Source organism: Lampris incognitus, chromosome 21 (assembly GCF_029633865.1).
Source record: "Lampris incognitus isolate fLamInc1 chromosome 21, fLamInc1.hap2, whole genome shotgun sequence".
NCBI lineage: Eukaryota > Metazoa > Chordata > Actinopteri > Lampriformes > Lampridae > Lampris > Lampris incognitus.
In genome coordinates this window covers 13,038,765-13,056,210 of record NC_079231.1, presented here as the reverse complement: position 1 = coordinate 13,056,210, position 17,446 = coordinate 13,038,765, and the positions used below count along the sequence as shown (strand labels likewise).

General features: G+C 44.4%; 1 protein-coding gene across 2 annotated transcripts in view; it reads left to right on the top strand.

Annotated features, from left to right (window-relative positions):
- The window catches only part of LOC130131342 (histone deacetylase 4-like), an 84,774-nt gene extending 69,375 nt beyond the window's left edge, over window positions 1-15,399 (top strand). For both annotated transcript variants that reach the window (XM_056301003.1, XM_056301002.1), the window contains 12 exons: window positions 147-249; window positions 773-819; window positions 1,068-1,175; window positions 4,334-4,389; window positions 4,710-4,797; window positions 5,047-5,166; window positions 7,966-8,063; window positions 8,450-8,568; window positions 9,348-9,481; window positions 9,978-10,062; window positions 11,612-11,756; window positions 12,730-15,399. In XM_056301003.1, the coding sequence (XP_056156978.1) occupies window positions 147-249; window positions 773-819; window positions 1,068-1,175; window positions 4,334-4,389; window positions 4,710-4,797; window positions 5,047-5,166; window positions 7,966-8,063; window positions 8,450-8,568; window positions 9,348-9,481; window positions 9,978-10,062; window positions 11,612-11,756; window positions 12,730-12,769 (1,143 nt within the window). In that variant the 3' untranslated portion in view covers window positions 12,770-15,399. The remainder of the gene's footprint in view (window positions 1-146; window positions 250-772; window positions 820-1,067; window positions 1,176-4,333; window positions 4,390-4,709; window positions 4,798-5,046; window positions 5,167-7,965; window positions 8,064-8,449; window positions 8,569-9,347; window positions 9,482-9,977; window positions 10,063-11,611; window positions 11,757-12,729) is intronic.
- Window positions 15,400-17,446: the final 2,047 nt, after the last annotated feature.

The following is a 17,446-nucleotide window of genomic DNA, read 5'->3' as shown; positions in this document are numbered from 1 at the left end:
ACACGAATTCCTGCAAAATCTCTGCATCTCCATGGACAAAGGTTCTCTGGTAATCAGCAAACTAAATATCAAGAGACTTAGTGCACACGTTTTTCTGTGTGTGTGTGTGTGTGTGTGTGTGTGCATGCGTGTGCGTGGCTCTGCAGTGTATCCGTGGGAGGAAGGCCACTTTAGAAGAACTGCAGACGGTCCACTCCGAAGCCCACGTCCTCCTCTACGGAACCAACCCTCTTCGGCAGAAACTAGACTGTAAGAACTCTCACACACTTACACACACACACACACACACACACACACGCACTCACATGGGTACGTGAAGTTAAATGCTGTTAACTGTTACAACCTCGTTTGAATCCATGCACACACTTGACCGTCAGAACCATACCATGTTAAAAAATATGCTTGCATGCACGTACACACATACACATACATGCAAAAGCGAACTGAAATATACATTTGTATTTTGTCCAACGCAACAAAAACCCTGCTGCCTCACCGTATGTGCACATGGAGAGCGACACATGACACACTGCCCATGTTTAAACCCTATCTTTGTTAGTCGTGTTGTGGAGAGATGTAGACAGAAATCACTCTGAAGGCCTAGACTCCTATCCTGTGCATTTTAAGGTGTTTTGTATTTCTTTTGTGTGTGTGTGTGTGTGTGTGTGTGTGGGTGTTGGGAGGGAGTATCGCTGTGGTTAAAGCGTTAATATCTACATCACTAATGGCACTCTGAATGATGATGTCATCTCTTTCTTTTCTCCTTCTCTAGGTTCAATCACCCCGATGTTTGTTAGGCTACCGTGTGGAGGGGTTGGGGTAAGTTCCCATCTCTCTGCCAGCCTGTTGGAGTGGGCTCACAGACAGACCGACAGACACTCACTCATGTGTTGAAACCTTGTTTTCGCTTCCGCGTTTCTGTGACGCCAGCTTGTAGAATGCATCATTTATGATAATCATGTGCGTGTTTGTGTGTGATGGAGTGTGCTTTTACTTTCTGTCTGTGAATGTGTGTATGTGTCAGTGCCTGTCTAACTTTCTGTCTGTCTGTCCATGTGTGCTCCCAGGTGGATAGTGACACCATTTGGAACGAGGTCCACTCCTCCAGTGCGGCACGTCTGGCGGTGGGCTCCGTGGTGGAGCTGGTCTTCAAAGTAGCCACCGGAGAACTAAAGGTATCAGTGATCGGTCTGTTATAGTCTCTCTCTCTCTCTTGCCGGCCCCGCTCCCACTTTTTAGCTTTGTTAGTAGTGTTTGCCAATGATTTTCAGGTGATTACATTATAAAGGAATCATATACTTTACAAAAACATAGGTTTCTTCACCTCTCCGTCATAATGAGCTATGCACACAAGCATCTATCGGAAATCCTTAAACTGCTATTACATAGGGCGTCCGGGTGGCATGGCAGTCTATTCTGTTGCATACCAACACGGGGCTCGCCGGTTCGAATCCCCATGTTACCTCCGGCTTGGTCGGTCGTCCCTACAGACACAGTTGGCCGTGTCTGCGGGTGGGAAGCCGGATGTGGGTATGTGTCCTGGTCGCCGCACTAGCACCTTCTCTGGTCGGTCGGAGCGCCTGTTCGAGGGGGAGGAGGAACTGGAAGGAATAGCGTGATCCTCCCACATGCTACGTCCCCTTGGCGAAACTCCTCACTGTCAGGTGAAAAGAAGCGGCTGACGACTACACATGTACCGGAGAAGACATGTGGTAGTCTGCAGCCCTCCATGGATCGGCAGAGAGGGTGGCGCAGCGACCAGGATGGCTCGTAAGAGTGGGGTAATTGGTCAGAAAATGGGGGGGGTGTATATATATGTTGTTTTTAAAAAAATATATATTTACATATATTGCAAGGATGATATAACTTGCGATAAATAAACAAATATTGAAGTGTGCATATTATGTTGTCCAAACGCAGTGTTTTCCCCGGGGAAGTAGGCTGTCTGTAGACATCCTGATCCAAGAAGTTTAGAGCGAGGCTGTTTCCCTCTGTCGGGCTCCGTCATTCCACTGGACCAAAGATCATTAACTTATTCATTTCTTGTGTGTATTTATTTATTATTTTCGTTCCTGTCCATGTCGTGCTTTAAGTCAGTGGAAAGGAGGTCTGTTATTTGGTAGATTTCTGTGCGCCGAAATGCGATTGTAAATCAGTGTTGTCATACAGGTCCAGTGGATTTAATCTGTTGCGAAGAACTCGCTGCCTATGCAAGCCGCGTCCTCCTTCATTTTCTTAATTTTGCAGCAGGTTTCCCTCTTGCTCACACCTAAAAGCCATATTAACGTTTGGGGTTTTTTTTATACAGCAGACTTAAAAAGTCTACGTTGAACATATGTGACTTGGTGCTACGGTATAGCATTTAGTTGGTCATAAATTCGAACGTAGTGCCGATTAAAGATCGAACATACTTAGGCTCTGCTGGTGCAACGGACTACAGGGCTCCACCTGGTAGGTCAAATGTTCACATGCTGAGTGTGACTGCATGGCGCTTGTGGATAAAATTATTTCTCTGATTCATCACATTTCAGGCAGTCTTTTGCGATGTGTTTAGCACACATGTCCACATCACAATGGTGATGAAAATACCATTTATCCATCAGCACTAGTGCACGGTGTGCATCTTTAGTTTGTATTCTCCATCCATCCATCCCTGCTCAAGTTGTTTTTGTTTTGTTACCTTCTCGTTTTAAAATCACTTATACACATGTAACTTTACTACTTTGTTTTATTACAGTTGCTTTGTTTCATTTTTGCTGTGTTGGTGGGCCATCCCTGAATGTAAAGAGACAAAATGCTGTAAATAGTATTGCTGCCCACATACCTGTGGAGGCATGGAGGTGTTTAGGAAAGATGGCAGTGGAATTTTTAACTAGATTGTTTAACACAATCTAGGGAAGTGAGATGATGCCTGAGGAGTGGAGAAGAAGCATACTGGCACTAATTTTCAAGAACAAGGGCGATGTGCAGAACTGTAGCAACTACAGAGGTATAAAGTTGATCAGCCACAGCATGAAGATATGGGAAAGAGTAATAGAAGCTAGGTTAAGAGGAGAGGTGATGATTAGCGAGCAGCAGTATGGTTTCATGCCACGAAAGAGCACCACAGATGTGATGTTTGCTTTGAGAATGTTGATTGAGAAGTATAGAGAAGCCCAGAAGGAGTTACACTGTGTCTTTGTGGATTTAGGGAAAGCATATGACAGGGTGCCGAGAGGGGAGGTGTGGCATTGTATGAGGAAGTCAGGTGTGGCAGAGAAGTATGTAGGAGTGGTGCAGGATATGTATGAGGGAAGTGTGACAGTGGTGAGGTGTGTGGTTGGAATGACAGATGGGTTCAAGGTGGAGGTGTGATTACATCAAGGATCGGCTCTGAGCCCTTTCTTGTTTGCAATGGCGATGGACAGGTTGACGGGCAAGATCAGGCAGGAGTCTCTGTGGGCTATGATGTGTGCGGATGACATTGTGATCTGTAGTGAGAGTGGGGAGCAGGTTGAGGAGAGCCTGGAGAGGTGGAGGTATGCACTGGAGAGAAGAGGAATGAAAGTCAGGAGGAGCGAGACGGAATACCTACGCGTGAACGAGAGGGAGGACAGTGGAATGGTGAGGATGCAAGAAGTAGAACTGAAGCAGGTGGATGAGTTTAAATACTTGGGGTCAGCTGTTCAAAGTCACAGGGAGTGCAGAAGAGAGGTGAAGAAGAAAGTGCAGGCAGGGTGGAGTGGGTGGAGAAGAGTGTCAGGAGTGATTTGCAACAGAAGGGTACCAGCAAGAGTTAAAGGGAAGGTTTACAAAATGGTAGTGAGACCAGCTATGTTATATGGTTTGGAGACAGTGGCACTGATGAAAAGACAGGAGGCGCAGCTGGAGGTGGCAGAGTTGAAGATGCTAAGATTTTCATTGGGAGTGACAAAGAAGGACAGGATTAGGAACAAGTATATTAGAGGGACAACTCAGGTTGGACAGTTTGGAGACAAAGCAAGAGAGGCAAGCTTGAGATGGTTTGGACCTGTGTGGAGGAGAGATGCTGGGTATATTGGGAGAAGGATGCTGATTGTGGAGCCTCCAGGGAAGAGGGAAAGAGGAAGGCCAAAGAGGAGGTTTATGGATGTGGTGAGAGAGGACATGCGTGTAGTTGGCGTGACAGAGGAAGGTGCAGAGGACAGGAAGAGATGGAAATGGATGATCCTAACGGGAGCAGCCGAAAGTAGTAGTAGTATTGTCACCCTTAATCTGGAAATAGTTTGAACACTGGCACGTCAATGCTTGAACCTCTGCGACCGGGTGAACAACACTGTGGGTAACACTTTTGTTTCGTCTGTCTGTTTTCCAGAATGGATTTGCTGTGGTCCGCCCTCCTGGACACCATGCCGAGGAAAGCACTCCCATGTAAGGCCACAGACTGTCAGCACACATGCAGACACATTGAATGCACGTGTATACAAATGGCGGTGTGGAAATGTGCTTGTCTACAACAGAAATGACAAAAGCCATAATGTTCATTTGTCATATTTTTATTTCGTCAGTTGTTTTGCATTAAGCAGTGTCTTGTTTGATATTCTTCTAAACATTGCTCGTATGAACTGTAAAGTGCACTTAAGACAGTTTAAAACCAGTCAGCACATTACCAAGTGTTGGCTAGGACACTGTTGAGCAAATAACCGGCCTGGTGATTCTCACAACCCTCACTGCCTTTCCTGTTCTTCCAGGGGCTTCTGTTATTTCAACTCGGTAGCCATCGCAGCCAAATTACTCCAGCAGAGACTCAACGTCAACAGGATCCTCATCGTGGACTGGGTCAGTGTCTGTAGAAGCGTGCTAGATGGGGAGAGGGTGTAGGGCATCCAGTAGATACAAGCGGCTTGTTTGTACAGGGTCCTTTTCTCCCCTAGATTTGTCTGGCGTGTTTTAGTCTATGCTGTATAACGCTTTCAATAACTGCAAATCTAGTTTCACATTTGCACCATAGTCTTTGTTTAGACAGGCAAATTGCAAGGGTTGGGATGATGCTGGGATATAATGCTGGCCATATGTACTTCCCTTCAGGATGTTCACCATGGAAATGGTACCCAGCAAGCCTTCTACGATGACCCCAATGTCCTCTACATGTCCATCCATCGCTACGATGATGGAAACTTCTTTCCTGGCAGCGGGGCGCCTGATGAGGTGGGTTTGTATTTGTGTTTTAGCAAGAATGCCTTGATTCCACTGGGCAGGGTTTAAGCCGTGATGTCTCAAGGTAGCTGACTGTTGCTGAGCCCTGTGGCTGCAGTCGTTCCGGTGTTCCTGGTTTACAACTGAATTTTGATTAATCCAAAAAGGAAAATTCATTTGTTTTACAACATCGGTCTTCTTCTTGTAGTTTTTGGCATCGTGCATGGGGGTTCTGATATCAGTTTACCAGCTTCATTATGAAAATTTTGAACATGGGCTCACTGCTGGACACAGCTTGAACACAAGTCTAAGCAACAACAACAACAAAACCTAGTGTCTAAGTTAAACAGGGTACATGATTTCCCATTATATTTGACTTCTCAATTACACTGGCCGGGTAGTAAGCCAATGAGTACTATTACTACCTATGGTAAGTGTGCTCATACCTGCAAGTTGAACCAAGAAGTAGCTCAGCATTGTGATGGACCATTGATAATATTGGACATTATAACTTTTAACTTTCTCTAAATTTATTTCTGATTTTTCTCCCAATTTAGTGGACAATCGATCCCCCTATTTTAATTCAAACACCCACCCTCGTACTACATGCGTTCACCAACTGCATCTCTCCGGCCAGCGGTCTCGGAGGAGACGCCTCGCCACTTTCGTGACAAGGCGAATTCAGGCCGAACCACTGCTTTTTCCGACACACATACAGACGCATTCATGTGACGAACACAGGCCGACTCCGCCCCCCTCCCGAAGACAGCATTGCCAATTATTGCTGCTTCATCAAGTCCGGCCATAGTCGGATCTGACGAGACCAGGGCGCGAACCCCTTGTCCCCAGTGGGCAACTGCATCGACACAAAGCTGATGCTTAGACCGCTACACCACCGCGGACCCAACTTGCTCTTTTTATTCTCATTTCCAAATACGTGGTTTTGGTGATTGGGTTGAATTGGATTTATTGAAACATGTCTGGCACTCGTGTTCAGTTACGACATAAGACACCGTCATAAGGCCGTGTCCTGTGGCCGTCCCGAATCCAAAATCTCCAAAATGAAGCCGGTGACTAGAATATCATAAATGATATGAACGAAGGCAAAAAGTACAAAAATAACACCCAGGTTGTAAAAAAAGACAGAATTACCCTTTAATAAGAGGGCTCACACTCCACGAGGGTAAATCACTAAATCGCTGCCATTGTTTTCAAGTTATTTACTGCATGAGAAAGTGTCCGGAACCGGGCAACACCACCGCCGTGCCAGCCGCTTTTCACAACCTGGTCCAAGTTGGCCTCGAGCTCCCACATAAAGAGTGAACAGTTAAACGAAAGTATGCGGGGATGAGATCAGGAGGTTTCCCCAAATAAACAATTGGGGAAAGCATAACAATGAGACTGTTAAATTGTTTGCTGTTGTCTCACTCGTGCGCTGAAAGTAATGACTTATTTGAGTAGCCCCAGATGTGCTCATTGTTTTGAGACCTCGCTGTTGCTCGGCTGCCTCGCTAAATTTACAGACAAACAAACCAAACCGTAACATCACACAACCGGCTCCAGTAAATCTGAACCGCGCTAATGAAGACAAGGCAAGGTGATTCTGTGTGGGAGTAGTTGGGGGCGGGTGTGGTTGCCTGCTGTAAATAATAATAGATGTGAGTTGGCTCTTATTTCTTTCTGTTCGCTCCTTTTACTATATATAAGATACCCTTCACCGGCCATCCGGGCAGCGTGGCAGGCGGTCTAGTCCATTGCCTACCAGCACGAGGATCGCCGGTTTGAATCCCATGTTGCCTCCAGCTTGGTCGGGCGTCACTACTGACACAATCGACTCTGTGCGTAACTGTAGTCCACTGACATCCGGTTTCTACTGCAGGGGTCATACCAGTTTCTTGTTTAGGTCCACAATTCTGTCCATCCATCCGTCCACTCATCCTCATAAATGTGGACGTAACTAGATATGTACAACTTGAAACTTTTCACCCGTTTGCTGGTAGGTGCAGATGAAAGTTTGTCGACAATTCTGTGCATATCGTTGACATTTATCCATGGTAAATCTTGCAGGCATCGTGAAAAATATGCCCTTGTCAATGGCACACGCCAACACACAGGAAACTGGTATGACCGCTGCAGTAGAAACCGGAAGTCAGTGGACTACGCACAGACTCTATTGGCCGTGTCTGCGGGTGGGAAGCTGGATGGGGGTATGTGTCCTTGCACTAACGCCTCTAGTCAGTCAGGGCGCCTGTTCAAGGGGGAGGGGGAACTGGGGGGAATAGCGTGATCCTCCCACGTGCTACATCCCCCTGGCGAAACTCCTCACTGTCAGGTGAAAAGAAGCGGCTGGCGACTCCACATGTATCGGAGGAAGCATGTGATAGTCTGCAACCCTCCTCGGATCGGCAGAGGGGGTGGAGCAGCAACCGGGACGGCTCAGAAAAGTGGGGTAATTGGCCAAGTACAATTAGAGAGAAAAAGGGGAGAACCCCCCCCCCCCCAAAAAAAGATACTCTTCACCCCATAAGTTCTTACTAACTCGCACTTGGGATATTTCACTCATCTTAGGTTTGTAGTTACTGTCTCTTACGGATAACGTAGGTTTCTTTTTCTGCTTAGAAATATTGTTTCAAACGTCCTTGTGTCTTACTGCTTGAGCATCTCATCAAGACAAGTTCCTACAATGTGCAAACTTACTTGGCCGTCTAATAATGTCGAACTCGCACCTTTTTCGAGGGAGTCAAATGTGAGTGATGGTGTTGAGGTGTGTTTGGAAACTGTGCTCACACATACGTGCATTGTCCCCTGTAGGTCGGCAGCGGGCCCGGAGTTGGATTCAATGTCAACGTAGCCTTCACTGGCGGTCTTGATCCACCGATGGGAGATGTAGAGTACCTAGCAGCCTTCAGGTAAAGTATGAGTGTACACACACATGTGCGGGCACACACACACACCCACACACACACACACACACACACATGTTAACCTGGACGATCTGATGAATTTCTGTTTCTTGAAAATAATCCGGGAAGGAAATGGAGCAAAAATATTCATTTGTAATACACATGTATCCACTTCTCATGAAGTTGACACACTGTCTTTTCACATTATATAATGATTGTCGTTCTAAGTAATTGTTAGCTGTAGAGTCAAACGGCCAGGTTGACAGTCATATCATCCAGATGTGATCAGATCACTACACGGTGTCGTTGGACGCCCGACCCATATCCCTCCATATCACCCTCAGGCACCTCCTCAGCCTCACTTCCTCCCCTTGACCGCTTTCTTCTTCCAGGTCAGTGGTTATGCCCATAGCCAATGAATTCGCTCCAGACGTGGTGCTGGTGTCTTCGGGCTTCGACGCTGTGGAGGGCCACCCTCCCCCACTAGGGGGATACACGCTCACATCCAAATGTACGTATGTGAGAAGTGTGTGTGTCGGCGTGATCATTTCTCCTTCGGCTCATCCCCTCGGGACAAGTCCATACTGTCGGACAGCTGGAAATGACAGATGTTTAAATTGTCTTTAACATATTGGCCATTTAGCTAACAGTCATACCCAGAGTGACTGACAGTTAAAGAAGCTTCAGTTCTTGCCCTGCCAAAATCTCCAGCAACCAAACGTCCACAGTACAAAGGTTGCATTTCCTCAATCCGTGACCCCCAAAATAATTGTGAAAGAACAAACAAGTAGAGAAGAAAATAATGCATTGCATTTTAACATACAAAATGTGCTATATGAATAGTTTTGATTGATTGATTGATAATGAGGTCTAAGGAGAAATGCAGTAGCAGGGGAACAGGAGGATGATAGATGATAAAATCTTAACCCCAACAACAACTGACATTTAAAAAGGAGGGAATTTTAATTCAGAATGAAACCTTTTGAAGATATTATTTACACGAGGTTCCTTTCAGTGCTAATAGTTCCTTTTAAAGTGATGCCACCCACGTCAAGTAACATGGCTGTATTATAAAGCAAAGTGCTTCCTTTCAAGCAGAATAAAACCTTGATTAGTGCGGGATAGAAATGAAATTAATACAGCAGACAGCAAATAATTGCAGACAGTGAATTAGCATTAATAGCAGTCCTTATGCAATGAATTAAATCCGGCTGATGCGTCACACTGACGATTGACTATGATAATGGACTTCTGTCTCACTCCTTGCCTCTTATTTTTACACCATGCTAGGCTTTGGCTATCTTACCAGGCAGCTGATGACCCTTGCTGGGGGAAGGGTAGTCCTGGCCCTGGAGGGGGGTCATGACCTCACCGCCATCTGTGATGCCTCGGAGGCCTGTGTGGCCGCCCTGTTAGGCCAGGAGGTGAGCGTTCTTGGGATACACAGGGACTGATGAAGAGGATCTGACAGAACTACCCCCTGTGTTGTTGAGAGTGATGGGGTTAATAATTGATAACCTCCCATTGCAGATGTTAGGTTGAGTTAGGCCCACAACACCTCCAGAAGCCTTGACAGTGACATCAAGTGTCTTGCAGCCACTCACATACACATACACAGCGGCACACATACACCCCTTGTACTCCCACATTTAAGGCGACACTTATTTCATGACCGTTCACCCAACCGGGGAACAGGAAGTGATGGCCAAGAAGAGGAAATATGAAAAGGACAGTAAGAAGGGGAACTAGTGGAATGAGCAAATCGAAGTAAAGGCTAACACAATCTCCTGTGGAATGGCTGCCCATTATGTTAGTTTTAGGCTGACCCCCTGTGGAGTGTATTGTAAATACAATACCTTACTGCTAAGTCATTCACATACCTGTTCTTGACATGGAGTACTGCTACGTGTGTGTCCACAGCTGGATCCGCTGCCAAAGGCTGTCCTAGAGCAGAGGCCCAACCCCAATGCTGTCCGCTCCCTGGAGAAGGTTCTAGAGACACACAGTAAGTTCACTGCCAGAAACCCCAATTTGATATAAAAACATACATAAACAAAACCAGGAGTCCTGATAGCCAAACTGTTGTACTGTGACTACTGTTGGACTTGGGCATTGTGCATTTTACAGTGAGTGCTGCAGCAGATTTACCTTTAATTCTTAGATGACCAGCTTTTAGATATCACAATTGATTGGCGTGTTCACGTTGGTGGAGGCCTATTGTGAGGGCAATTCATATTTGATGTTTGCTTACTTTTAATCTTTCACCATGACCTTACATTGCTTAGATAGATGCCTAAGGACCATGTGTAATGGAACAAAGGTGGTCTTATAAAGCGTCTTCTCCAGGTGAACAAATAAGGGCCTATTGTTAATTGTTGGCTATATGCGAGACACCCTGAGTGTAGAACATCTGTCCACACTAATTGGAGAAACGGCCTTGGTGGATGAGAGCTGGAAGACATGAGATTAGGGAGGGGAAGAACACACAACTGCCCTGTAAGAGAGACTGTGCTGTACATTTTTCAGTATAAATGGCCACAGTGAGGATAACAGTCCTAAGTCTAGCAGTGTTAGTGTCGGGCTTTATCAGTCCCGACTATACTGCAGCAGACTAACAAGCAAATAATAGAAAAGAAGGGCAGGGTCAAAGGTCAAAGCACACTGACAGTCAATGCAGCAAATACTCTTGTGAAACTAGATTGTTGTTGTGGAAAAAAGGTTGACATGTTTCTGTCAGCATCTAGAACAGCCAGGTAGACTTATTCTGCACACAACGACAAAGTTTGTTCTCGGTTCAGATGCACCAGTAATTGGAATTATTTTTTTGGCGGGCAAATTGAAATCAAATGCCAGGTAAGAGGTTGTTCCCGTCCTCCCGGGTCTTTTTCTATTCATGTAAGTGTAGAGGCTTTTATTGTGAAGCACAAGTGTGGAAATCCGATAACCACTGATCAGTATACACTGGTGTCTTTTATTTTTTTGTTTTATTTTTTTTATTTTTCTCCCCAATTGTACTTGGCCAATTACCCTATTTTCTGAGCCATCCCGGTCGCTGCTCCATCCCCTCTGCCGATCCGGGGCGGGCCAAAGTCTACCACATGCCTCCTCCAATACATGTGGAGTCGCCAGCCGCTTCTTTTCACCTGACAGTGAGGAGTTTCGCCAGGGGAACGTAGCGTGTGGGAGGATCGCACTATTCCCCCCAGTCCCCCCCCCCCAAACAGGCGCCCCAACCAACCAAAGGAGGCGCTAGTGCAGCGACTAGGACACATACCCACATCCGGCTTCCCACTCACAAACATGGCCAGTTGTGCCTGTAGGCATGCCCGACCAAGCCAGAGGCAACACGGGGATTCGAACCGGCGAGCCCCATGTCGGTATGCAATGGAATAATAGACCACCACGCCACCCGGATGCCAGTCTTTTAATTTTTTGATGCCTTTCCTCTCTGGTTACTTCATCTGACTCTTCTCCCCTCTCTTAACCCCTTCTACTCACCTTTGTCTTCTTCCCTTTTTTCCCCCCTTCTTCCGCTCGCCCCTTCCTCCCCTCAGGTAAATATTGGCGCTCGGTGCATCGCTCCTCCCCTCGGCTGGGTCTGTCCCTACTGGAGGCCAAGCGAGGAGACTCCGAGGAAGCCGAGGCGGTCAGCGCCATGGCCTCTCTCTCCGTGGCCAACACCAACGCCATGGACCACAGGTGAGAGTCCAGCCTCGGTGTTAACCGGGACGGATAGAAAGTGCAGTCCTCCCTAAATGTGCAGAGGAAACAGTGGGTTGTTCAGCCTTCAGAAATGTAGAAGTAATGGTGATGCTAGCCTCTTTTAAAACAGGCCTTTACAACATTCCTGTTCAGGTGCTCATTGTACAGGTATGTGAAGTTGGAGGCTATGGTGTACGTTCCTTCCTCAGGGACAGGTAGAGTACATTGAGGAAGATGGTGTGTTGAATTTCATTGTGAATATTTTCGCTACATTGTACATCATACACTTACTTTATAACATATCCAACACTACCCACAACTTCCCCCAACTGCTAGCACGAAAAGCAAAATACAAACAAATTTGACAGGAAAGTATTTTTCATCCATCCATCCATCCATTATCCAAGCTGCTTATCCCCGTTGGGGTCGTGGGAATGCTTGACAGGAAAGTATTTTTCATAACCTTCAATTACGACTTAACTTATTTAGTTAAGTAGTTTTCTCTAGTTTTTATTTATTTTCTTTTAAATTTATATTTATTATGATTTTATTTATTTATTTATTTATTTATTATTGTTAATAACTTCTTCTGAAATTCAGTTACTGAGTAAATTTGGGCTTGTAAATTTAGACCAAGTGAAACAAGCTGGTGAATAGTTGTACAAATTACACTTTGTCCTTTCAAATTAGATATACCACGTACACTATTCTGCTTAGATCTACTGAAAGAAAACACAAATAGCTGTTTTTCTTTTTTGCAAGGTGTAGAAAAAAAAAGATAAAGTATAGGTGGAATATTTCTGTGTGACTGCACTAGTGTTTCAGACAGAGGATCGGGGCCCAAGTCCACAAATGTCCGAGGATGATCTTGCCCGTAAAGTGTGGGAAGGGGATGTCAGTTTACAATGAATGGAAGGGAAATATGTGATCTGTTGTTTATGTCTGTCCCTCTCTGTGATTTGCCCATTAGGCCAGAGGAGGAACCCATGGAAGAGGAGGAACCACTGTAACGGAGGGAACCTTTAGGGTGTTGCGCTGTCACCATTGACCTCTCCGGAGAATGCCTCTTTGAGCTCCGAAGAGTCTCGACCGATCCCTTCATTTAGTCCCCCTAACCCCACTCACCACGTCAGTCACCTTGATTGGCGGCCCCTCAGCCAATGAGGGAGAGTGGGTGGGCTCAGCCTCAGAGTAGGGAGCCAATCAGGAGACAAGAGGACTGAATTGGAAAAATAAATAAATAAAAGCTCAGCGTTGCTTGGCAGCACTCGCTCACTGACACACATTTTCTGCCGGTCTTCGCACCTCTCAAAGTTAGCCCAAGGTGGCTAGCAAAGTGACCACATACGAAGGCAGTACTGTGTGTGTATTTGGGTCAGGGGCACGGATGGGTCTTGCCCCATAAAGGTGCAAAATGCTCCTGCGCAGAAAAACACGGTGCTTTACGTAGCTGCCCTCTGACCCAGGGGTCAGGACATGCGGGACAGCGGACATACCCAACTGTCGAGTACAGCTTGAGATTTCTCTCTTCCCTTTTCTCAACTCATTTTCCCCTCAACAAACAAGGGCATCGCAGAGACGGAGATGACCATCAGATTTTAGAAGATGTATTCACTGTGGACTTTGATGGGCCGAAACCTTAAGTAGGCCTCGACAAAGATTTGACGATCTAGCGGTGTGACTGTCACCGAATTGGACCAGCCTGTAGTTGTAGAACAGAAGGTCGACGGATGAGAGGAGTGCCTTGGCGAGGGCCCGCTGGATTTCAGGATTGTTCAGGAATTGAAGATTGCCTTAAGTTAAATGGTCTTTTTTTTTCTTTCTTTTTTTTCTTTTTTTCCCGCCGGGAAAACTGGCGCGTGAGTGGGAGACGAGAGTTTCCGGTCGGCGAAGACGGGAATGACAAAGTTAAGCAAACAATCTTTCAGCATGTTTACTTGGAAAGTGACGCAGACATCATTTGATGTCTCTCACGGCCTCTCTTGAAGAGTTACTTTACTTTTGGATGGATCTATTTTTCTGTAAAAAACTGCTTTCTAAAGGTAGTTGCCAGCTTGAGTAGAAAGGAGGCAAACATGGAGATGTTGAACATTGAATTAGATTGAACACTGTCAAAAGGTTTAGCCTTTTATGTAGCTTCCCTTTAACCTAAATCATTGCTTTGTTAACCACATAAGGCATGTATTTTGAGCTAACCAGGCGAGAGGTTTCTTTTTCAGCAGGATTTGAATGTTATCCAAAAAAAAAAAAAAGGGACGTGAGGGGAACAAAAAAAAAAAAAGAAAAACGGAAAGCCAAGCAAGAAAAGCCAAAGCATGAGTTTGCATATAGTCCTTTTACACCACTAACAGGCAAGTCGATAAGCATCTCTAAGTACCGACCCTTTGGAAGAAGGTCCTCAATACCAACTTCACTGTTTACTAACTCCTCGCGGTTTATCAAGGGGTTGTTTCTTTACGTAGGCTAACTGACCTCCCATGCTTTGCCAGTTGGCAACTACCTTGGTTACTAGTGTGAGCTTAACATTAGTCATGTATATTGAATTGGATATATTTTGAAAGGCAGTAGTCTAGTATTGCCAGTTTGTAACTACATGTATGATTTCCACATCACGTCGTCGATTTGCTATATCAGATGTGTTTGGTAAGCGTGTCCATTTTTTTTTTATTATTATTGTTATTATTTGATGTACAAGATTATTTTTCTAACGTTTTCATCCGTAGTTTTTGTTCCGTGTCCGTTTTTAATCCATGGTTCCGGGCTCGCCGTAGAGCCGCCGTTTCACATCCTTACTGCTATCGTTGACTCGTTCGCCTTTTTTTTTTCCCGCGTTTTCTTTCTTGTGTATTTATCGAAAATAAGGAGCAACACTTTCTTCTCTGTGTGTGTCTCTAGGCCTTTTGCAATTTCATCGGTTGTGTATTTATAACATGTACTGTTAATAGGAGATTTGTATATGAAAAATCTATAAATGTATTCTAAGTAATGACAGCAACGTTGTGAATGAAACAGTATGGCGTGTGATATTACTCCATGAACTTAAAAAAAGAAAAACGGCATTTTAACTGGTCACTGACTGTACTGTTAAAAAAGTTCCTCTAACTGACAAACAGTTTTGCAGCATTACATGGCACTACAATTTTTTTTATCACCTCAAAAAAAAAACAACATTCGACCACTTAGTTGCCTAATTGATAATGTTCCTGCAGTGCATGGGGGGATGTCCACATGCCTTTAAGCTGTGATGTCATCACCACACACTTCCAGAAAAACGTTTTGGAGGCCATTTTATGTAGCTGAATGAAATTTGCATAGTAGAAGAAGAAAACGAGCCGGTTGACGTCGATTGGGAGATGGTCAGACATTGGAATGCGATTTTTAAGAAAGTGGAAAACTTTTTTGGGGGGGGGGGGTCCACCTCGTGCAGCGAACGCCAACCATCGACCGGTGAAACGTCATCATTTTGTGCAGCCATCTTTCCGTCATGACTGGTTCCCATAGCAACAACGTCTCATCCCTCCCTCCTCCTCCTCCTCCTAGAATCGAGTTTGCTTATATACACTGATATGACACTAACGTTATTAGCCATTGCTACGAGATAATCTCGAGTTATTGTCCAGCGGTCAACTGCTTCGTATGACACTTAAAGATGGCCATCACATTTTTTTTTTTAAGTTCATATGATTTTCGTAGACTTGTAAATTTTGGGGATTGATGTGTTGTTTTATCATGTCTTAACAAAACATTCCACTTGTTTATTTTTTTTTTTAAATTTGGCTTAACAGGTTTTTTTTTTATTTCTAATTATGAATTTGAAGTTGAGCATTTTTGTAGAAACTAATGATGTTCAGATGTTTCTTTTGCTGTCTACTCGCGCCAACTTTAACTCTTTGCATGGTTTGTGAGTCAGCATGCCTGCTTGTCTATGTAACAAAATGTATTTGCACAACAGAAGAAGAACACTGGAGGACTAAAGTCCTCCCACGGCAACTCAGAATACCAGGTGGGACAGACTCTCTCTCTCTGGTGTGCAAACAATTCAAAAGACTTTGTCCAAATGCCTCCACTGAAAATATTTGATATTGTTCTTATTGAATATTGTTTCCAATAAGTGATTTTAACATGAATCAGCACTTACAAGATGTACGGACGTGAGACTGTATTTAAGAGAACCTGCTCGGCCAAACCTCTGGTATATTCACAACTCAACACTCGACTCCCAAAGAATGTTCTGTCAAAGAAATTTACAGAGGCAATATTACGGTAGAGAAAATGATGGCTTCTGATTGCAAAAGGTTTGGATAAGGGCACCTTCGTATGATTGTCATACCCACCTCGGCCAGTTCTATATATAACCACTGTGGCTCAAGAGCAATTCTTGGTTTACATGTAAATGGGAAAAAAAAGTTATTTTTTGTTTGTTTGTCTCTCTATTGATGAAAAATGTTATCTTTCTTTGGGACCTACGCTTTGGACATTTCATCTCTGACATCTATAAAATATATTTCAGAAAAAGACGAGCGTCTCTGCTTGCATTATTTATGTGTGCGTTGTTGCGTGAAGCGGATGTTTCTGCAGATTGAGCACCAGTCAGACTTGGATCAGAGGTTGTGTTTGATGGGAACACATCAGCATATGGAGCTTTGTTAAGGGTTTTCCATATCTCTAGTCTGCCTGGGGGAGTTGAGGAACCTTGCGTGATAATAAGGGAGGGATAATCTATACGACTGATAGACTGAAGACGGAGATTTAGGTTTCATTTGTGGAAAGTTGCGTAACAACTTTAACCTCATGGAACAGAAACATGGTTGTGTAGTTTAACCGTTTACGGCATGACTTTGAAATAGCAGCATTATAGAGGGTGGGTGGGTGGGTGGGGTGGTTGCTTAGCAATTTTCCATGGGGCACCAATGTGCAAACAGTGAACTATGTTTAAAATAAAATAATTCCCATTTTAATTCATATCCCATTTTTGATTACTCAAAAGACGAGGGCAGTTTTCCTTAATGAAAGTTATTTTTCTAGATTTTCTGTCTTATCTCTTTCGCTCGTTTTGAGGGCTCACACAGTGACTCTTAACCGCCGTCATGCAAAGGAAATTGGCACACTGACCGCTTGAGCAATGAGAATCACTGATGGCATCAGGAAGTCAAATGACCAGACAACAAACATGTAATATGAAACATAAAGTCCCCCCTTGTCCAAATTAATTGGAAAATAGGCTTAAATTACTATTTTTCTGGAAAATAATGACAAATTCATTGTTTTCATATGGCAAAGCCATGCTGTTTAATGTTCTTGGAAAAAAATAAAGCAGTATCTGAATAATCAAGACCCACAAGTCACACATGATGGAATCATGTTATTTTCCATTTGGTGTGTTGCAGCTAAATTATGTCAGTTCGGTGTTTCCCCAAAGACTGCATTGCTGCAAATCAGACAACATCAATACAATATCAATAATTCCTGGTATAGTAGAGATTTTTCGCAATGTCTTATCATTTTAGATATCTTCGTTCTTACCAGGAATTTAAATCATTTTCAATATACATTGATTGGACAAACATTTCTCAGAAAATCTCTGTTGAGTTCCAGGTCTTTGAGAGACTAGGACACGCCTGCATGATGTTGACATTAGATTCTCGCCTGTATCAACTCCAGCTGTCTGTGCAAAATACACAAAAAGA